General features: G+C 36.4%; 1 protein-coding gene across 1 annotated transcript in view; it reads left to right on the top strand.

The window, feature by feature from the left end:
• Fgf10 (fibroblast growth factor 10) overlaps positions 1–25,768 on the top strand; it is a 72,103-nt gene extending 46,335 nt beyond the window's left edge. Inside the window, exons 2-3 of the mRNA XM_048368449.1 lie at positions 20,540–20,643; positions 22,775–25,768. Of these exons, the coding sequence (XP_048224406.1) occupies positions 20,540–20,643; positions 22,775–22,972 (302 nt within the window). The 3' untranslated portion in view covers positions 22,973–25,768. The remainder of the gene's footprint in view (positions 1–20,539; positions 20,644–22,774) is intronic.
• The last annotated feature ends 484 nt before the right edge of the window (positions 25,769–26,252 follow it).

The raw sequence follows: 26,252 nt of genomic DNA, 5'->3' as shown, positions 1-26,252 counted from the left end.
CTTAATAAGATAGTTATATAAATTATGTAGTGAATTTTGGTGGTTAAAATTAAGGGTAAAGTTTAGATGCTAAATGAAAGAACAGAAAACATCCCTAAGTGGGACCTGAAATGACAGGGCAGGAATCTAGAAGAGTGGATTAAAAATTAGACAAACTTGCACTTAGGTCTGCTTTATTCTCTTGGGAGAATAGATATTGCATGAGGAATAAAATGGTTAATGTATGCAAAGTGCTTAATAAGCAATTACCTCTTTTCATATTCCAATAAACCCTGTGGAAATGATGAAAGGAATCAATGAAAAGACACATTATTCTCTATATAACACTCTATAAAAACTATGTGTATCTCTTAATAATTCCTTTATACCATAATACTAGGGAGTTTATTTGAAAGTTACCAGATTTATATTTTCAGTCTACTATCTTTTGTTGTGCATTTCCTAATTGGTTGACCCCTCTATAAATTTTATATAATTTAAAATTAAATTTTATTTTTATGCACATCACAAATCAATACCATTTGTGAAGTAGCAGTTATGTATCCTTTAAAATATAATACAAAGAAGTTCCCCTCTCCTAGTCTTCCATAAATCCTTATTAGCTACCATTTATTACAAAATACTGGGGAAAGAAAGTGGAAAGTTAAGAGAAATGGACAAGGCTGTGCCTTATTTTAAAGCAGTATGTAAGAATGGAGACCTAAGTCACCCAATGTGAGAGATGAGTGCTGATAGGATGTGGGAAGAATGGGGGCAGATGGCCTAAAGTGCTGGTCCTTTGTTTGAGATAATAAGGAGCCTAAAGGAGAGACAGAATTTAGTCAAAGTGGCAAGGTGAGGAGTTGAAGAGCAAAGAGCAGGAAGCATGACATTACAGATAGGGGTCAAATGGCCAAAGGAAGCCTTTAAGATAAGAAGACACCATTCAAAGGATCTCAAAGTGGAAAAAGAAGCAAGTGGACATTTCTCAGCATGGGCCTAATAGGTGACTGTTTCACATGGAGAGTGTTGATAGGAGGTTATCACTGCATTTTAGATAATTGGCAAATACACAAGGAATTGTTTTGATACAACAGAACAAAGACCATTCAGAAAAAGAAAGAGAATTTCCCTAATAGAGTTGAGTTGTTCTGAAGAATTTCTAAGTTTTATGTTTAATTTCTGTTTAGTTTATTTCAACCTCAAATCTCTGAAATATACTGTAAGGATCATTTGTACACTTAGAAGTTTATACCAATTAAACATGGTTGGCCCAAAATAAACAGGAAATTAATTGATTTGACATTATGAGAATATCTATCTATATTCTGATATTCTTAATATGCTTTAAATTCATCACCAAGTAGTTGATCAAATAATCTCAGTCTAGAAATAACTTGTTTTTCTACATTCATTTTCTAACTTATCTCCTTATATTCCTCACTAAATAACAAAATGTCTATATTCTTTTGTCTTTGATACTTGGAACAGAAAGGATTCTTTTGTCTTTGCTATTTGAAACAGAAGGTATTAGTCACAAACAGCTAATGAAAATTAACAGAGTACTTTAACTCAGCCCTAGGAGCATTTCTGATAAAGTATAGAGAAACTACATTGTAATTCAAAGCTGGGAGAAGCTTTTGTTATTGTTTAGCCTCATCATACTAAGTGTTTCTTTGAACTTGTCCAGCAATGAGGGAAGACAAGGGGAAAAGCTTTGCTGATCTTTTAAACACATGAAAAGCCTTAAGAACCTGAACAGGCTGGACAGATGCTTTGTCAACCTCAGTGGTAGCTGGCAGTTTTTCCAGTGTAGACATGTCCTTTATTGCCTGTAAGTGGCAGAAAGATGTGTTCTGGTCACCACAACAAAACCTGGAGGTCTATGCAAAGATTCAGGATTTCTGCTTCAATTATAAATAAGTTTATTTTATATTATTCTATGATTTCAACTTTAATTATTAAGTCATCTTTCCTAAAAATCAATTTTGTATGAAGAAAAAATAAATTATGAGTGTTGGTTTTAGAATATATAGAGATGATTACAGAAACACAAAAATTGCCAATAATATCCTCCTTCAAAACAATACTAGTATTTTAGGTGACCTTACTCCTTTCTAATACATAGAAATAGCTTGAGATATATAAGGTAAGAATTACATTTAAATTTAGATTCTACATGGAATTGTGAGTATGTAATAATCACACTGTGGATTTTGAGTGTGTAATTTAAAAAAGGAAACTATTAGTTTAAAATGATTATGCAGGAAAAATAACTTCAAGATATATCAAATTTCAGTGTATTGTTCGTATGTCCTTCCTTTCTTTCTTTCCTTCTCTATCTCTCTCTTTCTTTCTTTCTTTCTTTCTTTCTTTCTTTCTGTCTTTCTTTCTTCTTCCTTCCTTTCTTTCTTTCAATTGAGTCCTAGGGCCTGGGCACTGTCACTAAGTTTTTTTGCTTAAGGCTAATACCCTGCCATTGGAGCTCCAGCTGTACTTCAAGACCTGGCTGGGTTTGAGCCGTGGTTCTCAGATCCCAGTCTCATAAGGAGCAAGGATTACACTTCTCAGTAAATTATTCCTTTGTAATAATTAGATAATCTTATTATCCAAAAATAATGCCTTTTTCAGTGCTCATGCTTATGTTTCTTGTTATACTGCATTAGCTTGAACTTTTGATTACTATTAAATACTAATTATACAAGTAGATATAGTTAACTTAATTGTAAAATATAATTATTAGGATCTCATTAGCTTGTTTTATCTTTGACCTGCATTTTACTTCAACTGATTATGATTTTTTCTAGGATTCAAAGCTAGCTTTTCCTTGTATGAAGTGACCATATTCATTGTGGCCATCTAATCCCATTTGTATTAGAATATGGCGTCTATTTGTTTGTTTATTTTAAGGAGAGGCTAGAGACCTTATGTTGGCATTGGATTTCAAGAGATTTTTATAAAACAGCCTAACAATCTCTTAGAAGATTCTAGAAGAAAGTTAGAAGAAGCAGCATTTTCAAATCAATTCTTATTATAGAGAATACAGATTGTAATTTGTAGATTAAGAAGATGGAAAGCCTGAAATGGTGGGTACAACATGGCATTATATCTCCATTCAGGGAAAAGAGAAAAAAAAGCATAGAGTATTACATTTTCAGGATAACTGGGTCTCACCTAGGGGTGTTAAATTGTGAGAAAAATTTGAAATAACATTTACTATTATAATAAGAAAGATATAGTAGCAAAAGAGAAAAAAATCACTTTTTCCTATTCTTTTCTTTTTTTAGTATAAAGGGTAAGACCCATAGGAAAGAGACAGCTTGAGGCTCAGAGTTAGTGGAAGGGATGGAAGTTGCCAATGAAGGTTCAATTAGTGAACTGGGCCTAACACACAGCTACAAATAGAGATTCTTGCTTTCTTCCTCCTGCCCCTGACACGGCCCCCTTCTTCCTACAACCACACCCACTGATGTTGAATGCAAATGAAGGAGGGAGATGCTTAGGGCTAGCTGCACATGATTTATTATTCATGCTGGCAGCTTAGGTATCGACCACACTTCACCACATCAAAGAAGCAACTGTTCAGAACATGAAAAAAAACAAGGGAAGGATTACCTTTACCTGTTATGGAAAGGGAACGTTTTGAAAATCATCAAGCATGTCACATGATTTAGTAGTTAAGGCTTAATGTCATATGTGAGTTTAAATATGAGTCTTTTAGTTTCAGCTTCTTCCTGCATAGAATGCAGTGTACAGTGGGGCCATTGAAGTAGTAATGACAGAGGGTTAAGACAATTAGCATGCCCATCAGAAAGTGAGGTGGTTATATCCTATAAATTTTATTACATTGTAACATAGACATATGCCTATTTACTTACTTTCCCTTTGGAAAATAAACTCATGTGAAAATGCTACCATTGGCTTCCTTGTTTTGAGCTATATCATCAGAGGTGAAAACAGTGCTTTCAGCACTAAATCTTAATCTTAAACCATCTGTTACCTGGAAAGGAGTCTGATCATAGAAGTTCAGACTCAGTGCTCAACCACCACAGTAATATATTACATCTATAATCCATTATACAATAATGATTAATATTTACTCTCTAGATTAATTATAATGTGCATTTTTGCATTATTTGCTTATTTGATGTTTTGGTTTTGGAGACAAGGTCTTTTGATGTCATCCTCGCAGGCCTCAAACTTGTACTCATCCTGATGCAGTCTCCCCAGGAATGGAATTCCAGAATTTTGTCACCATATCTGACATGTGACCTATTTTTTTATTAAACTTTACTCATATGTGAAAACAAAATATCAAAGGGACACAATGGAAATCCTAATGTGTCTCTTGCCATAGTAAACCTAGATTTAGAAAGTCTGTATAGGTTGACTGTGCTCAAGTGCAATATTGCTTTCCTACATCAGCCTTTCAGTACAATGGACTTAATTCTTTCCTTTCCACCCATTTCCTCTTACTTCTGCTTTTCCTCCTTCCCCTTCTTCCTTCTTCCTCAACTACTCAGTAGAAATTTAGTTTGCATCACATGTATCACAAGTGCAAGTTTTCCTTTCTACCCCAAGCAGTTATGTATCAAAAAGAGTAATCATCTACATTGATTCAACTCAAAGTGGAATTGTTGGACCAGCAGCATGAAAACCACGTTGGAACACAAACACTGAAGTGTAGGCATCACCCTAAGTGGTTTGTATGCAACCTGTGAAAGGCGCTCTTCTTCAATTTTGTGGGCTATCTAGGGAAGATACGGTTTCATCCACTAGAGGGCAGTAGGATATATGTACCACTGGACATTGTATTTAATTCCTAGGTAGGATTAAAAATTCTCCAGAAAGACCCACTCACAGTTGCAAAGGAATAGTAACCTTAGTTCCTTTACAGAGAAAGCAAAGAAGTCAAACCAGTTACATAGGGAATCCAACATGTGAGATTAATGAAAGAGCCTCATGACACCAGCAGTACAAAAATCATGTGCCAAATCCTAAATTGTAACTTTGGCTGTTGTTCATAGATTAGAGAGCTGTAGAGCTGGAAAAGACTTTTGATCCTCACTTCTGAGGCGCCCTCCTCATGTGGCAGGTGAGAACTGAAACTCTGAGAGGTGAACTAGCTTCTCCAGAGCTATACAACTTGCACTTGGCCAACGCAAAACCGCATTTACTGTCAAATAAATCCCTACCAAAAGAAAAAGAAAAAAATGAACATGACAAGAAATTTCACTTTGCATTATGTCATGAATAAGAGGATTCACATTTGCAATTTGAATATCTCATGAGATGTAGTTGTTTCTGTGGAGGTGGGAGACAGAGAAGAATCTGTAGGGCCTTCTGTTCCCTCTTAGCTGTACTACCATCAAAACCCAGCTTAGATATCTCCATCTCAAGCCCCAAAGTGCCCACATGTAAATACCAATTACCAAGTATTGAGTAACCACAATATGGCATTGCTTCACATTCCTTTTAGCATGATGCTAGCATGATTTCTGTTCTTGGTGGTCTTTAGTTATGTTTGTTATAATAGCTTGGCTGCTAACTGCTTTTAATTCTCAATCCCACATGTTTTTTGCATGCAAAATGGAATCACAACATTGTGTCACACCCACAGATAAAACAAAACAAAAAAAAGGTGCTGAAAACTGCACTAGTAGATCCTCATTCATCTAAGAAATTGGACAAACTTTACAAAGAAAAAACACTCTAATTGCACGTACAACACCCTGAGTATGACTTACATGTCTTCAAAATGACCTTCTAAAGAATGTCTTAAATGTCAGGGCTTTTTAGAAAGCACTGAGCCAAACATGGAAACTTGTCTGAGAAAAATTTGTGTCTCCAATGAAAAGCACACAGAAGCACATTTTCAACTTTCTCCTATCAATGAACTTCTTTAATAAAAAATTAGAATTATATCAAATTTATCAGCATAAACATCTTGAAGTAAAGAGATATTTAGCAAGCAGTTTCTAAAGGTCTGGCTTATTGACTGAAACTTGAGAAATGTGATAAAGCCAAGTCTATGTGGAGTGACCTCAGCAAAATAGAGGTTCTTCAAAATATGTGTAAAAATCAGAATGACTATCTAGCCTAATTTCCACTCTTAAAGTAGGAAGACATTTAACAGCAATGTAAATTTAATTCCCAGATGAATATTTCAGAGTCATCTCTTTAAAGCAAAGCCCTCAGTACCAATACCAGAAAAAGAAAAATATATATATATGGAAAGATGGCTAAATGGAACCTTGTTTTTTTCTTTTTCTGGTATTGGTACTGAGGGCTTTGCGTTCTTGATTAGCTTTTTCACTCACAGATTATGCTCTACCACTTGAATCATGCCTCCACTGTAGCTTTTTGCAGGTTAATTGGAGATAAAGGCCTCTCAGATTTGGCTGTGTGGTCTGGTTTCCAACTCAATCTGCAGATCTTAGAATCCTGAGTAGCTAGGATTATAAATATGTCACAAGCACTAGGCTTTCATTTTACTACCTCCACCCTCTCCATTTTTTTCTTTTTTTAATATTATTTTTGTAGTTGTAAAAGAAGGTTTCAATTCAACATGTCACTCTAAGTACAATACATCTTGATTCATGTCACTCTTTTCATAATTCTCCCCTCTCGCTCTCCAAATCCCAGTTGTTGCCTCAATTTTAGTAGCTTCATATTCACCTATGTACATTTAATATCATGACTGCATTCAATCACCTTCCTACCTATTGAGTGTAGTATGTTAATGAAGTTATAGCCAAGTGTCCCAATGTGGCCAAGAATCACTGTTTGGAATGTTTTCTCCACAAGCTCACTTTTAAGTTATGGGACCTAGTACGAAAATGATTTTTACAAGTCTGAATAGCTGGGTGCCTATGGCCCATGCCCGTAATCCTAGCTACGCAAGAAGCTGAGATCTGAGGATTGCTGTTCAAAGCCAGCACAGGCAGGAACGTGCATGAGTCTTATCTCCAAGTAACAATTAGAAAATAGGAATTAACTCTGCAACTCAAGTGGCAGAGCACTAGCCTTGAGCTGAAGAGTTCAAGGACAAGACCCACTACTGTTTAAAACAATAAAAGTCTGAAGAAAAGATGCAAGTAAGTTTTGTTTTTTTCTATTTTGGATTAAATAATTAGAAATAGTACCAAAATCTGATGGCATCTCCTCAACTGAGCTTCTTATCTCTAAGTTTACAATTGGAACAGTGTAAATTATGATTTTGATATCTTTCTAATGATAATCTAGGTTTTATCCTATGCATACAAGGTATGTATTTTCTCTGTCATAGCAATAGTATAATAATCATGAAGAAAATAGTAGTATTTAATATTCCTTGTTTTCTGAATTGCAAAAGTTATATATACATGTATGTATATATGTGTGTATATGTATATGTGTATGAATGTATTTTAGGAGGACAATACCATTTATACTCACTCTAGTTATTTCATCTGAAAACATCTTTTCCCTTCCCATTATTGTGAAAGAAAGTGTCTCTCAATCACTGCCAGTAATAGCAGTGGCACAATCATGTTTATATTTCAAATATGCTTTTAATTTTCTAAAACAGAGGCAGATTCCTGGTGATATCTTAATGTTTTAAGGTAGTTAATGCCAGAAGGCTTGGATCTAATCTAAAAGGGAATACTTCCCATATGTGTGGCAGGGTGAAAGGTGGAACAACGAACAAAAATCAACTTCCTATTCATGTTAGCCTAACTTGGGTGAATTTTAAGTAAGGATTAATTAGATATTGGAACTTTCTGAACAGTCAGCTTCACAGCTTCCAGAGATAAAAGCTGGAGGCTGGCTCAGTTGTAACATAAACCTTATGTTGGGAAATAGAAGAGCAACTGTCACTGTCTCTTTGTGCCTTATTTATAACACTCCCTGAACCAACTTGGCTTTGAAAATGTTGTATTTGGGAAATGTTTTTTTTAAGTTATTTATTAATAGGTTAAACAATTTACAAGTTCTGAACAGGTGTTAAGTAAATGTTGAGATACTACATTATGGAAAATATTCAGCTTCTATGGATAAATGCAAAAGTGAGCTTGAGAATAACAAAAAGAAACTGCTATTAATGTGGCTTGTCCTAGACTAGCATGGTAGCTGCAGATCCCTGAGGGCAGATCCGTATGGCTTTAGAGGTTCTGAGTCTCTGAGAAGCCAGGCTGCCTGGTAGAGACAGAGAAATTTGGTCTTCTTCTAAGACTTCTCCAAATGACTTACTGAACTTACTGAACAGACTGATAAGACAGTCTGTTAGCTCTTTTAGATGTAATTATCGTGCAAGTTAAAAGGAGAAATGTATGGAATCTAAGAAAGTAGCTTCACAGATAAATGACTACATTTTTTCCCTGCTGATAATAAATTTACCAGCAGAATTTCCTACCAAAAAAAATGTGTGTGTCAATAATTTGTTTCAATTTCAAAGTCAAAAATATCTCTGACTTTCTAATGTGATTTCCTATTATAGTAGTCCGCTAGGAAGGGCAACTGAAAAAATGCATGACTATCAGGTTCCAATGAGAGGTACACTCCTCATTCTCCACATAGGCTAAGTGTATTCAGAGAGGTTAAATGAAGGTGAAAGCAGATGCATGAAAATCAGATTTCAAGTGCAGCCATTAAACAGGATAGCAAGGCATAGCCCTTGAAGTTTGTGAGTGGGAAGGCAGAGAAGGTAATGTCTCTGAAGCTCTAGTTTTGGAAATCATCTTCTTCATGTAACTGGACAGGACATGTGGCACAAGCCTGTTCAATTAGATCACAGAGCCCAAGCCCATAAACCTAATCATTAGCGGCTGTCTCTGTCAACTGGCAAGTTGGAGAAACAATAAAAAGAAGAGCTGAGAATGATGTAAGAGGAAGGGTGTGAAATGCTGGTGCTCTTTCTAGCAGTCTTTTAAGTCCCAATGTAAAGAAAAGGCTTTGTCATTCTCCCTCCCCCCACGTCCCGCCCCAGTTAAAGTGTTGAATGACAGAGAAGGCAGGGAAGGATGAGAAGGCTGTTTGTTGGCTCAAGGAAGAAAGATAGGATCTCCTACCATGTCAGAAAGTCAGAAAGCTGTTAAGCACTCATGATGAAAACACACACCACAGTTTTAGCATCAACAAGCAGTTGTTTATAGTTGGTTATTTGCAGCAAACCTCATTTACCTTCACATCCTCTACCAAGTTACTGAGACAAGGAACTGGGCTCTGTAGTTAGAAGGCAAAAAAAAATCATTTTGAAAAGATTCTCATGATTGCACACTTCTGTCAGGAAAGAGGACAAAGTGGTCCTTGGCTTTTGTTGTGGGTGAAACAAGTGGACTTCGTAGGAAAAGCTTGAGCTAAGGGTTGAATAGTTTAGGTGTAGGCTTAAGATCTGTTTTATTCCTTCTCTTTCTATGCATGTCTCAGTAGCTCTTTGATTGTAAAGTAGGTGGATTTTTATATGCAAGAATCATCAGATATGGTCAGTGAGATTTTATATGCTCCCCAAATCCTCTGAGTTCAATACGCATCCACAAAACAAGGTAAGGAATCAGTCTTTGGGCTGGAGACTATGTTGAGGATGGGGTGGGAGAGTACCTAGGCTGTTCTGTAATTCTGCTACCCTCAAAAGGACTTTTGACTTTACCCATTGAGGGCCTGAATAGAGCTACATGCCAAGTAAGGAAGAAAATGTAACTTGTCAATGGAAAGTAGCTTCCTTTTTCCTGTGGTGTCCTCTTTCAGCTCAAGAAATGAACCACAGTGAACAGCAAAAGGACCATGCAGCCCTTCTTCCTTCTTTCCTCTTTGAGGAATATGAGTTTGACAAAGTTCAGATGAGCACTTGACACACAAGTGCATTCAGGCAAGCTACTTACCTGGGATTAAGAAGAAAATACATTATTTCATAAAGAAGTTAGTGAATATGGTTGACATTTTACTGCATCTTTACCTTAAATGTCTGGAAGCGCATGGCCATCCATTTTGGAAATGCATCATGAAGCTCCTTTCTAGAGGTACTTGGCTTAGCCCCTCCATTTCTCAGGACTCCCCTATCATCGATTACAGAAGAGAATGGGGCAGGAAACACATACTGTCTACATTTCTCCAAGTTATTCTCTGGCTCGGGGATTTGCTAAAAACATAGCCTTTTCTTAATCCTTAAGTGCTTTAAATTTTTTTCCCACTGGCAAAAAATATAGTAGACATTCATTATTTCCATTCATGTTTGAGGCATTTAAATCCATACTTTGAATTAGACTGACCAGAATTTTTTTTAAATTTTTATTATAAAACTGATGTACAGAGAGGTTACAGTTTCATATGTTAGGCATTGGATACATTTCTTGTACTGTTTGTTTGACCAGAATTTTTAATAGCACATAGAAGGCTTTCAAAATGATCTAGAACTTAATTTTGGGGTGAGGAAGGAAGTATGACAATCAAGAGACTTTCCAACACCTCCTTATCAGAGCAGATCCAATTTAGGGAATCTTTTTTAACACATGACAAATTTAAACTATTATGTGAGGTTTTTTTCCATATTTTTTTCCCTATAGATTTCCCCCCTTATTTTTATACGATTTATGCATGGAACTTTTCCTATATGGAATATCAGAATATCCTGCCTTCTAGTTTTCTTTTTTTTTTCAAATTTTTATTATCAAATTGATGTACAGAGAGGTTACAGTTTCATACGTTAGGCATTGGATACATTTCTTGTGCTGTTTGTTACTTGTCCCTCATACCCCCCTCCCCCATCCCCCTTACCCTTTCCCCCCCTGAGGTGTTCTGTTCATTTACACCAAACAGTTTTGCAAGAATTGCTTTTGTAGTTGTTTGTCTTTTTTTACCCTGTGTCTCTCAATTTTGGTATTCCCTTTCAATTTCCTAGTTCCAATACCAGTATACACAGTTTCCAATATACTCAGATAAGATTACAGAGATAGTGTAGGTACAACCACAGGAAGGTGATACAAGAACATCATCAATAATAGAAGCTACAGATACACATGGGACGTTGAAGGTAGATACAACTGTGATATAACAATTGTCTCCATAACATGGAGTTCATTTCACTTAGCATCATCTTAGGTGTTCATAAGGGTATAGCTATTGGGCCTTGTGATGCTCTGCTATGACTTGCCTAAACCTGTACTAATTATTCCCAATAAGGGAGACCATAGAGTCCATGTTTCTTTGGGTCTGGCTCACTTCGCTTAGTATAATTTTTTCCAAGTCCTTCCATTTCCTTACAAATGGGACAATGTCATTCTTTCTGATAGAGGCATAAAATTCCATTGTGTATATGTACCACATTTTCCTGATCCATTCATCTACTGAGGGGCATCTGGGTTGGTTCCAGATTCTCGCTATGACAAATTGTGCTGCGATGAACATTGTTGTGCTGGTGCCATTACTGTGATTTTGTTTGTGGTCTTTTGGATAGATGCCCAAAAGTGGGGCAGCTGGGTCATAGGGGAGTTCTATATTGAGCCTTCTGAGGAATCTCCATACTGCTTGCCAGAGTGGCTGAACCAGTTTACATTCCCACCAACAATGAAGTAGGGTTCCCTTTTGGCCATATCCCCTCCAACAATTGTTATTGTTAGTTTTCGTGATATAGGACATTCTTACTGGGGTGAGATGGAATCTCAATGTTGTTTTGATTTGCATTTCTTTTATGGCCAGTGATGTAGAGCATTTTTTCATATGTCTCCTGGCCATTCTCATTTCCTCCTCAGAGAAGTCTCTTTGTAAGTCTTTAGCCCACTTGATGAGGGGGCTATTGGTTCTTTGCAGTCTTGTTTTGAAGGAAGATAATTTGCCTTCTAGTTTTCAATGAGATGACAAGCCACCTAAGCAATTCCTAGAATGTTTTTCCCAAATGTGAAATGCAGGAGTTTCAATAACAATAATACTATAGTGAAATGTGGATGTGGCTACAATGTCAGCAAGAAATTAAGAATTCTAATTTTCTAAACTTTTTAAAGCATTTCAGTACCCAAAAAGGAATATGCAGAGAAAAGACAAAAAAATAACTTTATAAAACTTAAAAAAAAATATATCTTCTGGTATAGAAGTATGGTTGCCTTCACAGGAAGAAATATTTTAAGAAATATCTCTTTTCATATGGTTCTGCTATCATTTGAATGAATTTTCCTGTGATTTTCTAAAGTTACCTGCTGTTCTAGAGTCCTCTGTTATGAGCTATTTCCTCCCCTAAATCCCATTGCTGAATGGGCCTAAATGTCAATTATCATAGATGAAACACAGGTTTTCTAGGTACTTATGTCTCCCAAACTAGCAAAAGAATCTTTGCTCCTTTTGTGAATTAGTTGAATTAGTATACATAGTTATGAAGAGTCACACATGAATGCTGTCCTAGAAAATATCATTTATATCTCACTATAGATATATCCTAAAAATATAGATGGTAATATTTGAAACCAGAGTACTGTATTTGAAACCAAAGTTCAGTATTGATAAATAATTGGGTATTCCTAAACATCTTCATGAACTTAAATGAACCAAATTTCTTCTCCACGAGTGAAGAAAGGAAAGTAGAAAGAAAATATCAAGTTTTTATTTTGTGGAAATATGTATTAGATGACCTTCTGCCAATATTGACTAAAAATGATAAACAGAAGACCTGGAGTCCTATTTCATTTGGAATTAAAATTCAACAAGAAATTGATCTTGAACATGATTCAATACTGTATGTACAAATTTAGAATAGTATTCCTACATTGCATTCCAAGTTTATCATAGTTTTAGTAGCAGATTAATGACAATTATCAAATGACAATATCCATTAATGAATGAAAGCTTAGAATTTACTATTGTCCTCATCCACAAGCTCAAGCTGACCATTGAGTTTATCTTAAGACTTGAAGCACCATCTGATGAAAGGATAGTTGATCTTCAGGAAATTAGAAAAGATGTTGTTTTTATTATTTCTGGAGAGATGGCAAAGATTTTTCTAATTCAGGACTGGTTTCTATCTGTAATTCTAAATCAATGTCAAGGGCATGTGAAAGAACTGTGGCAGGTAGAGAAACTAAATAGCTCTACTGCATTGTGCTGAGAAGGCAGCTGGAGTTTGTAACAGGGTAAGGTAGACTTGACTTGGATTAATGATCAGCCTATTCTGGTATCCTCCTTTAAAAGATGAGCTCATTCTAGACAAAAAGCATTCTTTCCACCCTGAGTAAAAATGGTGGATACAATGAATCTCTATTGCTTTGCAACGATTTCATGATGATGAGTATAACTTTAGTGGGCCATAAAAGCCTTTTGACACAACTAGCCATTTGAGATTGTCTAGGAAAGTGGGTGAAGACCCTTTGGTTTCCACCTGCAATTCTATGCTCTTATTAAGAAGAAAAACAAGAAAGATTCTGATGATCATTTATTGCAAGTTTTTTAAAAACCCTGATCATAAAATACAATGTATGCTTTGGTATACAAATTCCAAAATTCTCCTTATGTAGGTGTCAAGAATCCCACAGCGATCAAAAGCAAACAAAAGAAAACCTTCTTCTTGGCACAGTATTTTAAAAAAAAAAAAAAACAACAATGTTTAGTGGTAGATTGCTGCCATTATTTATGCCTCTTCCTGTTTGTGGTTCTGTGTCTCTGCACATGTTTCTGCCAGTGTCTTTTCCCATCAAAGCTGTGTACTGCCTCTAATTTTAATGCATAGAGCAGTGTGTGGTCCCTGGACCCTGCAAAATCAATGCTGTCTGGAAATCAATATGGTAGAGCAGCTAATTCTATAGCTTCTGCATAGATCTACAAAGTCAAAGATCTAGCAGTCTGTTTTTAAACTATCTTCCAAATGGTTCTGATGCAAGCTGGAGTTTGAGGACCACTGGTATAAATTAATTTACCACCATTCTGATTCGACAGGTACATATCGAATACCAACTGAGACTCCACAAAGTGCGGTGAGCCATATGCAATTAGTCTCAACTTGAAAATGAAAGGCCAAGAAGGAACAGGGAGTATAATTGGCTAATTTAAGCTAACATAGCTATTAAGTCACTAAGCTGAGGTTCAAAGCACTTTAGAAGAGCTATTACTTGCTGTCTTCCCATTTACACTAAACTCCTTCCTTCAGTTCATGTTATGACTTAACTTCTCCTTGAAAATTTTGAAAAAGTGGCCAGGTATGGTGTCTCTCATTTCTTAGCTACTTGACAGGAGGAGATTGGTAGATGGAAGTTTGAAGATAATCTCAAAAAGGGGGCATAGGAGGAGGAGAAGGAGGCAGAGGAGGAAGAAGAGGGAGGAGGAGGAAGAGGAAGGTGGGGGAACAAATAGAAGTTTGCGAGACTCCAATGTCAACTAGTAGGCCATTCCTAAATACAATTAACATAAGAATCTGGAATTCAATTTCTTTTTTAAAAAATGAGTTTTATTTCATCGCTCTGATATTTTAAAAAAGATTTGAGAGTCTGATCTTATGTCACTTTACAAGTACAATGCGTCTGGATGAATGTCACCTCTTTTAAATTTTAACGCTTCAGCTTTAGCAAGGACATTCAGATCTTAGTAGGAAAGAAAAGTGTTCCCTACACTTAGGGAGGTAAAAAGGGGGCCACAGGCTATGTGGAAATGAAGGCTTACAGTTATTGTTAGCAGAAGACCAAATAGAACCAGTGTCCCATACTACTGGGCTCTGCATTCATGAGGCTCTGATGCTCACTGAGGTTCTTCCAAGCTTCAGAATTCTTCCTGCAGTACATTCACTTGCTGAAGCCAGGCTGCTACTCACAGGATCCATAGTTTTCATTGGACAGACCACCACTGTGCTATGGGGAAATGGAAGACATTGTGGCTCAAACATGGCTGAGCAATCTTTCATGTCCTTCATTCTCTAAACACTAAAGAAAAAATGATTATGTGTTGACATTTATAAAAGAGAAGACAATTTACATGAAAATTGTGACCTTCCAATTATTTCCATGTGCAGATCATCAGCTAATGGATAAGAGCTGATATTTTTTTTTTAATGTATGTGACAGTACTAGAGCTTGATCTCATGGGCAGGACACTCTCCCTTAGTTTTTTCTTTCACTCAAGGCTGGCACCCTACTATTTGAGCCACATCTCCACTTTCACCTTTTTTCTCATTAATTGGAGATAAGAGTTCCTTGGATTTATCTGCCTGGACTGGTTTTGAACCAGAATCTTAATATTTCAGCCTCCTGAATAGGTAGGATTACAAGCTTGAGCCCCTGGCACCTGGCTTGCTCCAATACACATTTTGAAGCAGTGTATATTTTGGGTGAGTACTTCTAGTCTCTACAAGCTGTTACAAATCTGAGTCTGAACTCCTAACATCACTTTTCACCACTTTCCACCTGGTTGCCTGTATTCTAGTTGGTAATCCCAAAACTCTGATTTTTATGAAAATGTCATACTGTCTCACCTTTGTGATTTTGCTTCTGTCTTCCCAGCCCTCCCCCACTGAATATTTCTTACTCTTCATATCTGATTTTAACTCTCATTTCCAGTGATTATGTCTGTGTTAGCAACTCAGCTGGTACAAGTTGACTTGTCATTGTTCTAGGCTTCCTTGTAACATGTTTTATCATGAATCTCTGGGTATTTGTCTTCTTATTCACAGTAAAAAACAAAAATTTCCACAAACAAAATTACAACTTCATCTGACTTTGTATATTTTCAGTTCCTAATACAATGCCTTTATCTTCTTAGGTCTTTGTAAGGGTTATGGGGTTTGAGGGAAGGGATTTCCTGCCCACCCAAGAGTCCACCACTCTGAGACAGTCTCAAGCAAAAAAGGTGAAAAAAAATTAATTTATTGGGGAAGTAAAAAGCGAACCGACCAGCCAGGGACGCAGCCCAGACTCTGGAGCTGCAACCACGACTGTAAAGAGCAGGCTGACCCACCAGGGTTGCAGCCCAGACCTGGGAGCTGGGACTAAGAGCACAGGGCTGCACGCTGGATCGGTTTATAAAGGCAAATACCACATGATCAAGCTTGCCACACTCAAGTGGCCAATGAGGTTACAACACTTACAGAGCATGCCAGATCACATGCAGGCGATAATGTTACTGTCTGCCCCGTAGTATTTGTTTGAATCAACCTATCATTCTAGTTAGAATTGGCACTCGAATTTGGATGGTCCCCACATTATACAGGCAGGTACGCCTACTCATGCTCCCTGATGGAAGGGTACAGGTTTAACCTTGACCGTTCCACAGCTCAAGTGGTCAAGCAGTTTACACAATCTTATCACAGTGAATGGGACCTTCCCTGGATCTTCCCTGGATCCCAAGCACACAGGGCACACTTCCAACCCTCAGGCTCAGGGGTGGAGGAGAGCTTATTTGAAGATGGGGTCAGCTTCTGCTTTCTTTAACTAATGTGAAATGGAGTCAATCCAACTCCCCTCAACAGTAAGTATTTGAACTAAACTATCCAGAAGCTCTAAATAGATTGTCAGAACCAACAGAGCGATTCATCACAAAAATTCACTGTTATAATATGTCTTATTTGCATTGATGAAAATGTCTGTTATTGATGATAAACTCCTGGGATGTTGTTTTCTTTTTAAAAAGTAAACTGATTTTGAAATTATATAATTTCTAGATTTCTGTAGAGAGAGTCATTTAAGTTGTTGGTAACGTAGGGAGTTGCAGTATCTTCTTCACTCACTTTCTCCCAGGAAGCTCTTTCAATTAACATTGAATTTTATACCAAATACACACCTATAAAATCATAAGCCACTCATGTGAAGATCATCAAGTAAAGTTCTGGAGACCAATTCCAAAAACAATTTTACAGAAAGTTTGATCATCCTCCCCAAAGAACAGAGAAAACTGGAAAAATTCCTTTTGAAAAAGTAGAGAAGTCCTCTAGTTTCAATCCTTCAGAAAGTCACATTTACATTCATAGATGTTTAAAATAAATATAGTCACTGTTCATGACTCATAAGATCATCAGCGTATAACTCACTGACATGGTGCACCTAAAACTTGTTTTTGGAATGTAAGGGGGTTATAAATCACCTTTTTCCTTCTATCCTCTTCCTTCCTTCTTTGCTTGCTTTCTCCTTCTTTCCTTTCTTCCTTTCTTTCCTTCCTTCCTTTCTTCCTCTTTCTTTCCTTCTTTCTTTTTTCCTCTTTCTTTCTCTCCTTCCTTCCATTATTCAATTTTCTGTATTGGGGGTTGAACCCGGAGCCTTACACCTGCTAGGCAAGAGCCCTTATTAAGGCAGTTTACTCCCACTTGAGCTACATACCCACTCCTCATTTTGTTTTCCTTGTTTGAGACATGCTATTTCCAAGTAGCTTAGGCTAACCTCAGGCTTGTAATTTTCATGCTTCCACATCCAGAGTAGCTAAGGTTACAGGTATATGTCACCATGCCCATTTCCTTTTGTCCTTTCCTGAAGTAGTAGCACACTTTTTCAAGTCTAAGGAGACAAACATACACATTTGAATTGGACACAAAACAACGTAAACATGTGTTAGAACATCACATAATTCCGTATGAGACGTAAAACAGGTTACAAATTTAAAAAAAAAATCCTTTTCAAGTTAGCATTACCTAGAAAGGTTGAGTGATTCTTTGGGTACTGACTTTCCATTTGGGACAAAATAGAGACCCAGGGGTTCTAAACTAAATGTAATCTACCTTATGCAGTACAATCTTAGTGAAGGGTTTGGTAATATTTATATCATAAGCTTCTTGCTTTAGTAACCTCAGTCTTGTTACTGTAGCATAATCCCATTATCAATTTTCATTTGCTTTCAGAAATCTTCATTTTTTCTTAGCTAAATTATTCCTTATTCCTGTTTTTTCTATTTACGTCCAGTTTCAAACCAAACATAGAGAACACTCTGTAGTTTAGTAACATTATGCATTTGCTTTGGGGGTAAAAACAAAAGTAGTAGTACCCTAAATATTTTACTTCAGAATTTGACCTCCTGCCTTGCTCTATATCATGTGGTGAGGGATATAAGCTTTGTGTGTGTGTGTGTGTGTGTGTGCATGCATGTGTGTATGCTATAACTGGTATCTTCTGTCTGTTCAGCTGTAATTATATAAAACAATACCTCCTTAGGAGGCTACTGTGAAAGTTAAATAAATAAACATAAAAAGTACTTTAAAATATGCAAATCAATGTGGTATGTATGTTTGTATATGCATGCACATGCGTGTGAGTATTTAGTGGTGGAAGGCATAAGGGCTAAGATGGAATACATTGAAGGCAATGGCCAGTATAAGAAAGGACATGTGAAATATATCAATAGTGTCTTCTTCACCCTTCATTTTTTTTGTGTTTTTTTTTTGTTTTCTTTTTTTTATTGTCAAAGTGATGTACAGAGAGGTTACAGTTTCATATGTTAGGCATTGGATACATTTCTTGTACTGTTTGTTACCTCCTCCCTCATTCCTTCATTTTTTCTTTTTTTGCCAGTCCTGGGGCTTGAACTCAGGGCCTGAGCACTGTCCCTTGCTTCTTTTTTTTTGCTCAAGGCTAGCACTCTACCACTTGAGCCACAGCGCCACTTCTGGCCTTTTCTACATATGTGGTGCTGAGGAATCGAACCCAGGGCTTCATGTATATGAGGCAAGCACTCTTGCCACTAGGCCATATTCCCAGCCACCCTTCATAATTTTTATTTGTTTGGGTTTACAACTAGAACAATGTACTTTTCTGTGCTAGATCAGATACTTTGTGTAGGGTGCAGGGAATAATCCACAACATATAACCTTAGCCCAAGTCTCTGGTTATGCTTTGCAACTACAAAGCTCTAGCATTTCCATTAGTACAAAAAGCCAACCTATAAAAAATGAGGAGCTAATCCTGTCTTAATAGTGTGCTCCTGTACCCCTCTGGGAAGCATATGAACAAACCATTTGTATGTAATAATTAGTACAGTGTTTCTCATGATAGATAATACCTGAATGGTTATAACTTGTTGTCCTTTTTTGGAATGTCGTGTATTCTATCCAGGATATACATTGGCATGATGAAGTTCCAAAATGTAAAACTATTAGGGGGGAAACTTCCTTCTAAAAATGAATGAGATCCTAAACTCTCTTAACACTGTGTTGCCATCATGAGATTATGAGAGTGATGTTATTATGGTGCCCACTTTATAAATTAAGTGGAGACACAAAGTCAGTTCTGTGATATCTCCTGTGGCCATTACTAACACATGCAGAGCTGGGAGTCAAAACTAGATCTTCTGATTCCAGAGTCCACATGCAAATCATAGTGCTACTTCTCTAACCTACCTTTCTAAAAAGTTGTGAAATAAGTGGTTTTCATTCCTGAGATTTTCTTACCATGATACATGTGGGCTGTTTGAGCACAGTATCAAATACCTTCCCTAAAGCTACCTATAAACTTTTCAGACAAAATTATCTTTAGATGCACCAATCTAAACTTCTCTATTAAAGGGAAAAGGTCCTGCTTGTTAGTTACTAATTCCATCAGTTTTCCCCTCTTTCTAGAAAAAACAATTCTGCAACCCAGGGTATTGATTCTGTTATTTTAAAGACAGTGTGGATGTTGGAGTTAATCAGTCTGTATCTCAGAATGTCAACACGTTTGCCAAAAATGAATTTATCAGTTAAGTATAGCCAAGAGATTTAGTTTATCTAAGCATCCTAGAAAAGAAAAATAGTTTACCAATGTTTTTACAGATTGAGGTAAATCTGACATATTATTGACATATGCTATGGATTTAATTTAATACCATAGTAGAGATGTGGGCTCTGATAAGGTTTTGTGAAATCTAGGCTAAGATGAGTAGAGTTGTTTCAATATTTATGGGGTTGAAAATGAAGAGTTAGCAAAGTAAGCATTTTAATTAAAACAATATTTTCCTGTATATGGAAGAGAATCCTTTTAAAGCTTTCTGACTTGTTCCCTGGGTTTTCTGGAAATACTTGCTGGATTTGGGGGGGGGGGGGGTTGACACATTTAAACAGGTTTGCTCTCCATTGTTTTCCCTGACGCCCAATTTTTTTGGCCTTTATTTTTAGAGCTGTCAGAAATATACATAATAGTTTACATGAGTGTTTTACTTCTTTTTGGCTTATTTACCTGTCTTTTGGAGTGGTTAAATGGGGCAAAGAAATGGAGGGACAAAGGGTGAACAAATGCAGCTGTGATACTCACTAAACACTATATTGAAAATGAACTATACAACTCGTGTGGGGACAAGTGGGAAAACTGGAAGGGAGAGAAGAAAAGAGGTAACAATGTTCGTCAAGACATGTACTCATTACCTGACTTATGTAACTGTAACTCCTCTGTACATCATTACCCTTACAATGAATTTTTTTTTAAAGAATGACTTTGTCGCAAAAGAAATGTGCTCCTTCCCTGAGGCAACCCCTTTGTAGAAAACCTTTTTAATAACCATGCAAAAATTCTAATACATATATATCTATCCATACATATACATGTATACATACATACATACATACATACACACATAATAGATAACGGTTTCATCCTATTTTACTTCCTGTCAACTAAATTTGTACAACTCTTCACGATTATCCTTTTTTAATGATATGTTTTAGGTATCCTGGAGATAACATCAGTGGAAATTGGAGTTGTTGCCGTCAAAGCCATTAACAGCAACTATTATTTAGCCATGAACAAGAAGGGCAAGCTCTATGGCTCAGTAAGTATTCTGTCCTTGTTTTCCAAATCCACTGAAACAAAACCATGCCACCGTTTGGGAAGGTTTCTTCCAGATGATGAAAAGCTTTGTGATTGTTCTATTGCTAGTAAATAGAGCACAATGGACAGATCATTGGAGTCTCAGGGGCCCACACCGCCACTTAGCCAACTCTGCCACACAGGCTGTTGCTGGCATTTGTGAATCAGACTTGAAGAAGCATCTGGTCAGATTGGCACAGAAGCTGCAGAAAATTTGGGGAAGAAGACTCATTTTAAACAAAGATTCTGAACTGAGTAGAAAACCATATACGAGGTCAGCTGTGTGTGTGTGTGTGTGTGTGTGTGTGTGTGTGTGTGGTGTTTTACAGTTAAAGGAAACAGGCTGTTTTACATTTTGTTAAAAATCAGAAGTGAGGAAGCATATAAAAATACATTGTTTTGTATGTTATTCAATGAAGCCTAAAATTCTCATTTTCTAGACAATAATAATCAATTTCTGTCATTCCTGAACATCAAAGATGTAAAAATATTTCATGCCCTGGAATCCATGTAGAGTGATCATGCCTGTGTGCAATAGCAAGTGTTAGTATGTTTAAATTCCTCTGCAGTGAAACTCATTCCAGTTCTCTTATGGTCATACTTAAATGAACAAAGAGCTATATTAGAATTGAAGTCATTAAAATTGCAATTGTAGGGCTGGGGATATAGCCTAGTGGCAAGAGTGCCTGCCTCGGATACACGAGGCCCTAGGTTCGATTCCCCAGCACCACATATACAGAAAACGGCCAGAAGCGGCGCTGTGGCTCAAGTGGCAGAGTGCTAGCCTTGAGCGGGAAGAAGCCAGGGACAGTGCTCAGGCCCTGAGTCCAAGGCCCACGACTGGCCAAAAAAAAAAAAAAAAAAAATTGCATTTGTAATTAAAACTAAACCATAGACGGTATAACAAGTTATTCTGCTCTACATTGTCACACAGTAAGACCAAAGAAGGATATTCTTAGGCCCAAAGGAGGATATTCTTAGGTGAGGATCACAAAGGCTCAATAGCTATGTGCAAATGACCATATAAAATGATGGTTATTGAAATGAACTCCAAACAATGGAAGCAAGAGGTGTTTTGATTTTTTGGTTTTGGTTTTGGTTTTTCTTCTCCTTTGTTACTGTCTTTGGTTTCTGTACCCTATGTCTTGTATATAAGTTTACCTGTTTGGGGAAGGGTAAGGAGGAGCACAGAACTGGTAGGACAAAGGGTGAACAAATGCAGCAGTGACACTAGACACTATGTTGAAAATGAACTATACAACTTGTTGAGGAGGGAGGCTTGGAGGGGAAAATAGAGAAAACAAGGGAAGAGGTGATACTGTTCAAAACAAAATGTACTTATTACCTGATTTATATAACTGCAACCCCTCTGTACATCATCTTTATAATAAAAATTATCCTATTGCTCTTTTTTTGCAGTCATAGGTTGATTAATCATATGAACATCTATCACATGTCAGATACAGTTGAATATATCTTTGATAAGCCTTAATTTCAAGTAATTTATTACATATAAACACATAAATGTGCTAACACGTAGGAAATAATTACATAAAACCTACTTGTTACATATAAGGAAGACTTGAGAACTGTGCTTTAGTCTCTTAATTACTCAAAGGGTGACAGAACTTGATTGGCTTGTCACTACAGCTGTGTTTTTCTGTCCCAGCCTCAGAACTTGATCAAGGAAGTCCTAAGTGAATTTTAGTTTTCATTTCTGGGTTCTATTCTAGAGGAGTATATTGAAGCCAACGATAAAAGTTGTTCTACATGTTGGAGGCAATATACCAGTATCAATGTCACAAAATAAAACATAGTTCACTTAAAACTCATGGTTTTGCTCACCTTAAAGCATTAATTCAGATCTAAATATGTGGATATAATACTGATTAAATAATATGAGCCATGTGCTTTCAAACACAGAATCTTTTCTGTGCTTAAGAGTTTTACGTTACTGTGGTTGACATTATGTATTAAGTGCACAACTTAAAATGACAACTTTCAATTAAGACTATGGACTGTAGTTCTTCACACGGTTGATGCCACTTCCAATCATCACCTTAGGAATGAAATATTATGTTTTTCCTTTGCAGAAAGAATTTAATAATGACTGTAAGCTGAAGGAGAGGATAGAGGAAAATGGATATAATACCTATGCATCCTTTAACTGGCAACATAATGGCAGACAAATGTATGTGGCTTTGAATGGAAAAGGAGCACCCAGGAGAGGACAGAAAACACGAAGGAAAAACACCTCAGCTCACTTTCTTCCCATGGTGGTTCACTCATAGAGGAAGACAGAATTTGTGGATATCAAAGGCTCTTGGCCAAGAACAGTTACTACTCTTCATGAACACAGTGGTACTGAAGGCAAAGACATCGCAGACATCTGCTCGCTTTAAAGAAAGGAAGCCTTTGGAGATGTTTTCATTCACTGCTGACATACCTATGATGTTCTTTTCATTAGCTCTGTGTCATGCCTTATAACCAAGATATAGGCAGATTGAATGGGATGGAAATTATTCCCAAGCCAACAACATTGTAGTTGGGTATTTATCTTTGTCCTCATTGTCATCATTGCTGTTTGGTTGTTTTGGTTTTTTTCTTTTCTTTTCTTTTTCTTTTTTGGTTGAGCTTTGTTTTTGAAATCTCTGAGCTAGAACATGGAACAATCTGCTGAATGATCTTTGGGAAAGTTATTTATGGAATACAAACTCATATCAAAGACTTTCTTTGCTCATTCAAGCCTAGTGATTTGATGAGCAGGAAGACATGCAAGCATTTACTGGAAAAGCACTTGGGTCATACCATATCCACAGACAACCAAAGGAGCTTTGAGTGAGGTACCATAGAAGAATTGGATAGGCGTTAAAACATAACACATTAGGGCGAAACTGTTCTAACAATACAGATAGTATGGTATGCTTGTGCATTCTGCCTTCATCCTTTTCTATTTCTTTCTAAGTTATTTATTTAATAGGATGTTAAATATCTTTTGGGGTTTTAAAGAGTGTCTTCAGCAGTTGCCCTCTGATTTACCTTCTCTTTTTTCCTTCGGCACACCACATACATTTTCATCATAAATTGTTTAAAAAAAAAACCAACTTGGCACACACTTCAGAAATAGGAGATGAGATTAGGGAATCACTACGAGCATCCCACGTGTTGTCAGTTGACTTGATTTCCACTTCTGCAATAAGAACCATCAGTGATAACTATGGCAGTGTGCCACCAGGGCTTGGGTGAAAGATACCTGCCATCATTTAAAAATATCTATTACTTCTGAGGCTTCCATTCCTGAAAAACAATAGATGGAAAAGCCTAATATTTCTTTTTCAAATACATTACTTCACCTCAAAGAATATATTAAGCGAAGGAAAATTAATGGTTAAATACATTTTAGTAGCCAGGCCTCATTATTTCTTAATTTTTTGCCATATTTCACAGCAGTAAGTGGTGAAGAGACTGCATATATAAGAACCTTTTGTAAGTCCCACATAATTAATTCCCCCCTAAAGGGACCATCAAGGAATTTGGTTAGAAGTAAATTCTCCCAGGGGCTTAAACTGAGCAAATATATCCTGGTATATGTGTAATCATATACAGAAACCTGTTCAAGCTGTATGATCTAGTCTTTACAAAACCAAATAAAACCCACTTTCTGTAAAGTTAAAGAGCTTTAGGAGGTTCCATACTGTAACCATATCAAACTTCATTTTGTTAGAGCAGGTATAGGAAACAATACATAAGATTACCAGTCTTCAACTTGTATTCCACTAAATAAATACATAAGCCTTATTTGCAGTGTCTGTAGTGATTTTTAAAATGTAGAAAAATATTATGTGCTCTAAATACTTTTAAATGATAACTATAAGACTATATTGATGCTGAAGTTTTATCTTCATATCTCTTGTTTTGTTTTTAAAATCTGGTTATTATTTGGACACTGTATTTTGGTGCAAGAAAAAGAATCACCAAAATGTGTCTTTTTACTAAAGTTGAACCTGGATAAAAGCTGGTGCTCTTTGATTCTCCTTTAACTTACTTGTACCAATGCTTAACCAGAATTTCTATTAAATTTATTATTTTAAAATTAGCTTTATTACCAAAATTTCCCACAAAATAATTCCACACAGGTCAAATTTTTATGACTCTTTTATAAAAAAAGTTATTTCCCACAAAAATGTATTTGAGGCACAATATTTTGGCTTAAGTTGCATTTTGTCATACTTTTCGTCCACCTTTGTGTCAAATAGGATACTAGAATGCTAATTTTTTTGTAGTTGGATACTGTATGTTAAAATTTACTTGGTAACTGTGTCTGAGAACTCTAATAGAATGTATTTGTGTGGGAAGTAAGTATCCTTTTCCTTTTTTATTTTAAAGTAATAATTGTACCTGACACAAGAACACAGACCACCCAAGGCCAAAATTAAATGTTTGCTAAGACAAATGTGGTATTAGATGACCACAGTAACAACAAAGAGGGCAAAACCTGGACTCTTATTCCACATAACCATTTAGATTACCAAAGAGATTGTGTATAAACAATCATCATTACAGTACTCAAGACACTAAAACAGCTTCTAGCAAAATGTATCAAAGCTTGAAGTATTCAAAATTAGAACACATTTATCCCCTCTCCACCAACATCATCTCCCTCCACAACAATCCCATTAGAAATAGGTACAGAAATAGTTTGATAAGGAGAAATGAGATTCTTCTACATTTAAAAAAAATCAATGACACCTTTGATCAATTATTAATAGATAATTCTGGTCCCTTTTGCAACTACTGAAGGAAAAGAACTTTCATTTCAGAATGTCATAAGAAGTGTGGGCCCTAGCCAATAAATTGAAGGTATGTCAGCCACAAATATGTGTCTATGTGAGTGCCAGTCCTGACAAGAGTCCTAAGGATAGAGTTACTTCCTTCTCCTACCTCCCAAAAGGCTGAACAGTGTATAGTATGTTACATTTAAATAAAAACAATAAAAAAGCGCTGGGAAAAGAAAATACAAATATTGTCTTTGTTTTATCAGCCTCAAACTCTACCTGGTAATAAAGCAAGAAGCCGGAGGGTTGTGTGCATGGCAGGATGTGGCTAAGTGCCCCATGGCCACAAACAACAACAACAGAAAAAAAATTACTCAAACATTTGTAAGGTTTCTTTAATGTTTTACATGTGTGAGTCGGCTATCCTGACTCTAATAACAACCAAATGCTTTCAGTTTTCCTAAGTATTTGGGTCCCCTCAGTTACTCAGTGGATAAAGAAGAATGAATTGAAAACAAGGACAGCTTGTGAAACAATGAAATGCTCTTGGAAGAGAGCCAAAAGCCAAGAGACGGAAAAATAGGATTTCCAAGGGATAGAACAGGCCAGCGAATTCGATTTGCAAAGTGGAGAGAAAAAAAACACGTAAGTGTGCCAGTTGTTCCCAGGGCTCTAGTAAGATGACGGACATAAATTAGATGTATCACTATTAACACTGGATAGTTCTAACAATTTAGATGATAATTTAGGATTAGATAATTCAATGAAATAAAATTAATCTTTGGCCTATCAGTAA

This window comes from Perognathus longimembris, chromosome 19, assembly GCF_023159225.1.
Source record: "Perognathus longimembris pacificus isolate PPM17 chromosome 19, ASM2315922v1, whole genome shotgun sequence".
Lineage (NCBI taxonomy): Eukaryota > Metazoa > Chordata > Mammalia > Rodentia > Heteromyidae > Perognathus > Perognathus longimembris.
This window is presented reverse-complemented; position numbering and strand designations above follow the sequence as displayed.